General features: G+C 39.3%; 2 protein-coding genes across 2 annotated transcripts in view; both read left to right on the forward strand.

The window, feature by feature from the left end:
• capn8 (calpain 8) overlaps positions 1–5,139 on the forward strand; it is a 12,030-nt gene extending 6,891 nt beyond the window's left edge. Inside the window, exons 11-21 of the mRNA XM_076985142.1 lie at positions 70–81; positions 242–453; positions 2,919–2,958; positions 3,062–3,127; positions 3,217–3,274; positions 3,382–3,446; positions 3,778–3,846; positions 4,086–4,164; positions 4,408–4,524; positions 4,754–4,812; positions 4,951–5,139. Of these exons, the coding sequence (XP_076841257.1) occupies positions 70–81; positions 242–453; positions 2,919–2,958; positions 3,062–3,127; positions 3,217–3,274; positions 3,382–3,446; positions 3,778–3,846; positions 4,086–4,164; positions 4,408–4,524; positions 4,754–4,812; positions 4,951–4,974 (801 nt within the window). The 3' untranslated portion in view covers positions 4,975–5,139. The remainder of the gene's footprint in view (positions 1–69; positions 82–241; positions 454–2,918; positions 2,959–3,061; positions 3,128–3,216; positions 3,275–3,381; positions 3,447–3,777; positions 3,847–4,085; positions 4,165–4,407; positions 4,525–4,753; positions 4,813–4,950) is intronic.
• A 119-nt stretch (positions 5,140–5,258) lies between these two features.
• LOC143485530 (calpain-2 catalytic subunit-like) overlaps positions 5,259–7,500 on the forward strand; it is a 17,239-nt gene continuing 14,997 nt past the window's right edge. Inside the window, exon 1 of the mRNA XM_076984983.1 lies at positions 5,259–5,512. Within this exon, the coding sequence (XP_076841098.1) occupies positions 5,276–5,512 (237 nt within the window). The 5' untranslated portion in view covers positions 5,259–5,275. The remainder of the gene's footprint in view (positions 5,513–7,500) is intronic.

A 7,500-nucleotide genomic window follows, 5' to 3' on the forward strand; every position in this document is an offset into this window, starting at 1 on the left:
TAACATAACTGTCCATGAACTGCTATAAAGCATTAAAGCACTGTCCTTTGGTGTGTTTTTGTGTTTCAGGTCCCCGATGAGGTGTGTATGGAGCATTAGGCTTTGATTTTTCCTGTGTGTGATGACCATCTGCAAGCCACAGTGGCAGATCTTTCGGCCATTTTATTATAACTACGTCGATACTCATTCCATGACTTACAAGCTGTCTGCGTGTCTGCATGTCTTTCGGATGTGTGTGCAGATGAATGGTCTCAGCAACGTTCACCTGGGACCCGAAGTGTTGCTGCGCACACGGGCGGTTGCCATGAGCGACACGTTCATAAACCTGCGTGAGGTGTGCTGTCGCTTCAAACTCCCACCTGGGGAATATGTCATCATCCCCTCAACATTTGAGCCACATCGCAAGGGCAACTTCATCCTGCGCGTGTTCACAGAGAAGCAAGCTACTGCCAGGTAGTCCCAGCAAGTTTAGCATCAACTGGCAGATTGCTGAAGCTTAGGCTGAATTCCACACAAGCAGGACTTCTCAGGAAACTGAATAATTTAAGCTTACAGTTTTTGACGACTGCTAACGTGCATTTCCCAATACTTGTGATACATTGTCAAAGCTCTAAACACAGCAACACATTGACCTCACACAAATAGCCAAATAGTTAATATCATGTTCAAAAGCGCATTTTCTTAACTAAATAACAACTCTGCATTTCACAATGCAAACAACTTTGTTAAAACACAGCAAACCTGGTTCAGTATCCAATCATTCTTTCAAACACTAGCACACTAGCTCTTTTTGAGATGAACATAGTCAATCACTGCACAACCACTGTAAAAAAACTAACATTTGATGGCAATACAGAAACAGTATTACATGTAATATTTTACCCTCTCCCAGCAAACAACAGACATTTTACAGTAACATCTGTTGTTTTCTTAGTCAGTTCATTTTTACTGTAATCCACTTCATTTGGACTTTTTTTTCAAATGTGTGCATTTTTGGCAACATACTGTCTACACAATGAGTGATATTTACTGTTAGGTACTATATGGAATGTAGATTAGACAAAAAAGGAGTCAGTAACAGTTTTGCAGTAAAGGGTATATTTTACTGTATTAGGGACATTACTGTAAATTGTGGCCTAACCCAAAAAATAATTATCGTAATTGTAAACATAATTAGCCATGGTCCCATATGTGTAAAAATACACATACAAAAAGCCACACAAGGGGGAAAAACAGAATACAAAACTGAACAGTCTTGTTAGGTCTAATCTAAACGGCCTTCAACAGTTGGCCACATGTTTTCATCCACATCACATCTGATGTTGGCCCTTGCCATGCACCTGAGATAGAAAAGCTTGGTATGCCTTATTCACCCCTGGCAGTCTTCAGCTGAAATGTCTCTGCAGCCGGGATCCATGGCATCCTGGATGGACATTTTGTCATGGGGCCGATAACACGGGTCAACAAAAAAAAAAAAAATTACTGGTGCCCAAAATATTTTAATGAATTTGGGGTATTTTTGGGGTGCTGATTCTGAATATGCTATCAGTTTTGCCAGATTGGCTCAAGTTTTTGAGATTTTTGGTATCTTATTTATAGCACTTATATAGCATTAGCATATAGCATTTATAGCACAAGAAGAAGTTGTAATAACGATCCAGACACATTCTGTTACATTTGTGGTGAATATACACTGCAAAAACATAGAAGAAACATAACAGACTTCATAAAAAAAGTGTATTTGGCCTATTTTGGGGTTATGCTTGGGGACCAAGACAAGTCTTGGGCACCACACACAGTGTGTTTTTTTTACACATTTCACGAAAAATCTCAAAAACTTGAGCCAATTTGGCAAAACTGATGACATATTCAGAATCAGCACCCCAAAGTTACCCTAAATTCGTTGAAATATCTTTGGCCCCAAAAATGCTGTTGACCTGTGTAATCATACACCTTCCACCTCCAGACTGAAAAAAGTTCCTTAGTGGGGTTGAGGAAAGGCGAGTAGGGCGGGAGGAAAAGGGACATCACTCTTGGATGGTCTATAAACCAGTTTGTGATGACATGAGAATGACAAAATGCTACATTGTCCCATCACAAATGTCCTCGTGTTTCCTCTCACCTGTTCCCTTTCTGCTTCTGGAACCAGTTGTTGGTAGAGTTAATTCAAAAATGAAAGAAGGAGGTCACTGTTATAGGGACCAATCTGGCATTTGTGAAGGACCAAACCAGCACTTGAGATTGCAGGACAAATTGTTATATTTGCTCCTCTCTGACCCGGTACATTACTGTACTTCATTTTATACTTTTTATAAATATATATATATATATTTTATACTATACTTCATTTATCTATATGTGCAAAAAATGTGTACAACAGTAATAACTTTTCAGCTGCCTTTGTTTTTGCAGAACTTTGCATTTTATACGATATTTAAGGTTTTGAACCTTAGGTTTTCATTTTTGGCATGCTGTGTACAAGCAATTGTAAATAAGACAAAAACGATCCAGAATTTTGTTATTGGATAACCTTGTGTGTATAGAAAATTTAAGCATTATAAAAACATGTAAAATGACTGCATTTTGTGCCATAACAACATGAATTGAACTAATAGTATAGCCACTGAAAACTGATGTTGTGTTCACTGTGTTTGGAGTTTTGAAAATGTGACTACAGATTGGACAAACGCACGTTAGCAGTCGTCAAAAACTGTAATAGTTCTAGGTAGTTAAACTAAGTCCAATAAGACTGCATAAGAATGCATTTTATCTTTCCTCCTATTGGACCAGTAACACAATGTGGTTTTAAAACAGCTGTGGTTTTAAACAGTTATTTGAGTGAAAAGGTTTTGTGCATGTAAACAACAATGCCTCCATATTTGTTATGAAACTGCTGACAAATCTCTGTGTGCCTACAGTCCAATGGGGACTGACATCAAAGCAAATATTAACCAAGAGGTAAAGCTGAACAAACCAATTGAAATATATTAGCCTGAACAATCCCAGCGACCACTAATGAACCAGTTTCAATTTAATTCAATCCATCATCTCTGTCTTACAGGAGGATATCTCTGAACGAGACGTGGACCCACATTTCAAACACCTCTTTAAGCAGATTGCTGGAAATGTATGGCATCGTGTTTAACTAATATCTAACATGTTTGATCCACTCCCTGGCCTTTTACACTGATAACTGAATGCTTTTCTCTTCTTTAGGAGTCTGAAATTTCAGCAATCGAGCTGCAGAAGATTTTGAACAAAGTTATGTCTCAGCGTAAGAATTTTCTCTCTTATCCATATTGGGGTATTAGTAAAGGTTTACCTTAAAGGTTGTGTTGGATTAGGATTATTCTAGCCATGATGTTCTGAATTACGCAACAGGAACTGACCTGAAGACGGATGGCTTCAGTATGGAGACCTGCCGCCATATCATCAGCCTGCTGGATGTATCTTCCCTATGCTAGAACATGCCAGAACATTCCAGAACATTCCAGAACATGGCACATTTCCCAATCAGCTTCAGTCTACCACTGGAGCCATGTGCAATGCTGAGCTAAACCACAGCCTCAAAATTTCTAGCCCTGCTTTAATGGCTTTAGATACAGTAAGAGTCCTACAGCAATACAATATTCTCAATATAATTTTGTGTTTGTGCTTTGGTGTACATTGGTGGAGGAATGGTAGGACTATGTAAAAATCTGCACATGGAGACAAATCTGTTAGGCCAGTAACATGTGCTCAGTCAGGCGTAGAGGTTTTGGCCTTGACAGCACCCAGAAAGACGGCAGTGGAAGACTTGGACTCCTGGAGTTTCACACCCTCTGGATGAAGCTGCAAAAGTACCTGGTACATGCACACACATTTCAGCAGGCACTTCCTGTAGAGCTACAGCAATTCCCAGTTTGGCTTTTCCCATGAGTTAGGCATTGGTGCTGTAGTAGTCTAAGGACCCTCCATTGCTCTGGGGGTTAAACTGTCTCTCCTGCAGGGTCCAAGGAGTTTCATTCATGGGCACTGGTTGATTTTGCAGAATTAGCTATGAGCTTCATAGCTGTGTGGTACATATGCTCTCGTTACTTCATCAGGAGATCTTTAATCGCCGCGATACGGACCGCTCGGGCACCATGAGCTCCCATGAGATGCGAGAAGCACTGACTGAAGCAGGTAAGGAGTGTTTAGAGCACAGTTCTCCAACGTCAGCTCTGCAGCATGTCAGCCTTCAGCCCTACTCTGAATTACCTACTAAAGAACTTCATAGTTACCTGATAGCAACTGGAGTCCCTTGTTAACAAGATAGTTTTGATTGGTGTATGATAGTAATACCTGTTGACTGTAATTGATAATCGCCCTGGTGACTGTAAGTTGATAACTTGTTGATAACCTTATAAAATGTTTGTGCTTTCTCAGGTTTCCAAATCAACACTCCTGTACTCCAGGTGATCATCTCACGCTATGCTGACCAGCAGAGGGCCATCGACTTCGACAGTTTTGTGGGCTGCCTGATCCGTCTGGAGATGCTCTTCCGTGAGTTGATTCAACCAAACTAACCAGGGATTAGGCAGCCCGAGTGTGATATTCCTGAAATCTTACCCATTCCTTTACATACAGTAGACTGAAATGATGTCTCCCGATTACCACAATTCTGCACTCGGTGTCAGTGGGCAGGAGTCAGTGCTTACAGACTTGGCAGGGTTTTTCAGATTTTTTTAAGCAGTCAGATTTCTTATCTGCCTATTTTTTCTACTTTGCTCAGAAATGTTCCAGACGTTTGATAAGAACAACACAGGGAAGATTGAGTTGGATATTCTGCAGGTACTTTTATGTTCGTATCTAATTATGATTTTATTAATATACGAAACACTGTATTTTAGTTCAACGTGTGTGTGTGTGTGTGTGTGTGTGTGTGTGTGTGTGTGTGTGTGTGTGTGTGTGTGTGTCTGTCTGTTCCAGTGGCTTTGCTTGGCTCTAAGCTGAATCCAGAGTTCCTTCCTTTGGATAAGACAGTTCTGCAACATCTTTTAAGATTACATTATTAACTGAAATTATGGGATCTATGCCCTGCTGTTCCAGAGTTCAATGTTTCCCATGACGCTAATAATTTACCAATGAAAATGCTATTGGCAGAAATAAAAGTTATCAGAAAAATGTTGGTGTTCTGGTGCTTTATCCAAAATCTGTAATGCAACAATACAAATTCTGGAGACATCTGACGTCCCCTTCTTACACGGATATAAAGAGTTGAGTGCCTTCCGCGCAGGCTGTAGTTCTGGGAATAATGTCCGGAATCGCGACAACTCTCCAGCACGTTCGCGCACGGTCCAAAGGCATCGGCACCAGCACGCACGCGGTCCAATACCTCGATCAAGACTACGAGACGCTCAAGCGGACCTGCATACACAGCGGCTGCTTGTTTGAGGACCATGCATTTGAAGCATCCTCTTCTTCGCTTGGGTTTAAGGAATTCGGGCCCAATTCTTATAAAGTTCGCGACGTTACATGGTGTAGACCCGAGGTACCGCCCCCCCTTTTTTCTTTTAATGCTTGTTAATATAATTTAATATCTAATATGTTTAATATAATAGCTTTTACTATTATGATTGTATTGAGCGATCGCGTGCTTCTACTTAAAATATTATTTTTACTTGCGTTCATTAACTATATTTCAAATCTGATGCAAGATCCGCAAACCAATAACGGAAAGCAGTTTTATCCAGACGGAGCCATTAGCCTACCGCTTTAGCGATTCACGTTACGTGAGCTTTTGTTTTGCTAATAACAACCCATGTGTCACTTATAAATTCCCTAAACTCTTGTTTATATAATCTCTTTCCCCAGCATTAATTGTCCTTTTCTTGTAGGGCCATCAAATACCAAGTGACACAGGAGTTATTAGCAAAACAAAAGACAGCCTTAGATGGCACTTCATTGTCCATCCAGAGGTTTTATGTAGTGTGTTATAGGTTCTTTCAGTGTACTGATGTCCTCAGTATTATGTTGCCCTGTCAAATCAGGTCTGAGACGTCAAATGTATGGCCTGAGTTTCCCCAGTGGTTCAAGTGCAGTAGAAATTTGTGCTTTACTTCTGTTGATATATTCCAAGTTCAGTCTCCTGGTGGGGAAACTAACATGGGTTCAATGAATGCAGGAGAGACTTGTATAATTAGTGTCCAAAGGTGGTTCTATCTATTGTGTCTGAAAAATCTACAACCAGTATGAACATAATGTGTATTTTGTAAAAAGTGTGAATGTGAACATGATCACAATGTGGATTTCTAAGCAAATGGTCCAGTGAAATATGTCCAGACTAATAGAGATGATAATTATGGGTACATACTGTTACATAGTAGTGGGATGTTTCAGGCATTATGGGAGATTCTTTAGAAACATATTCAGCCTATGTGACGAGTTCTTAAATTTGCCTAATATGAACATAAAATGGATTTCTGAGGAAATGGCACAGTGAAATCTGTCCAAACTTACACAGATGATGGGTAAGGGTCCATATTGTTATGTAGTAGTGGATTTTTTAGGCATTATGGGAGATTTCTGAGAAATAGATGTCCTAATTCAGTCTTGATGACATTAATGTGTTAATTTGCCTAAATGCATTATGATTTTAATATGGATTTCTGAGGAAATGGTACAGTGTTATCTGCCCAAAAATACACAGATGATAGTTAAGGGTGCGTACTGTTATGCAGTAGTGGAATGTTTTAGGCATTATGGGAGATTTATGAGAAATTGATTCAGTCTATATGATAGTGTGTTAATTTGCCTAAAGGTAGTATGCAGGGGCGGATCTAGAAATATATTTATGGGGTGGCGAGAGGTGGGCAGGAATTTTTGAGGGGTGGCAACATATGGCAGACGTATATATTCTGAATTTAATCACAGTTTGATGAGAAATAGTATGTACACTCTACAAAAGGGCACGGGCTGCCATTTACAAACTCATACAAACTTACTCTCATACTTACTTACTTATATTCATATGAATAATGTCTTGCATTTGAGGTTTCATGTGAAACAGTTCATATTAGGAATAAATTACCATATAATGTATATAAACTTAAACTTAATAGGAGATAGATGTATGGTAACACTACTTTAGATGAGCATTATCAAAGGAAAGGCATTAAAGTAAGACACAAGTGATGAATGGCAGACGTTTGAAAGAGAAAGCAAACAGTTTTTGACTGTGTCAGAGTGGTTACATTGCAGGAAGCATTTGTACAAGAACAAACTATTCAAAGAAAAAAACGTACCCATGAAAATCTATGGACTGAGCTGTATTAAGGTGAGCATAAACACAATGTGGCCATAAAAGGGTCATGGCACTCAAACATGGTTCTGGACATTGCTTTTGTTTACTCAGAACATACATTCACCCCATCAGACTTTGTTAACACACTAACATTATAGCCTGGGGGAGTATTTTTAGGTTAATTTGTTTAATTTTGGGATTTAACAATAGATACATTATGCACAAAATATTAAAAC

This window comes from Brachyhypopomus gauderio, unplaced genomic scaffold (assembly GCF_052324685.1).
Source record: "Brachyhypopomus gauderio isolate BG-103 unplaced genomic scaffold, BGAUD_0.2 sc37, whole genome shotgun sequence".
Taxonomy (NCBI): Eukaryota; Metazoa; Chordata; class Actinopteri; order Gymnotiformes; family Hypopomidae; genus Brachyhypopomus; species Brachyhypopomus gauderio.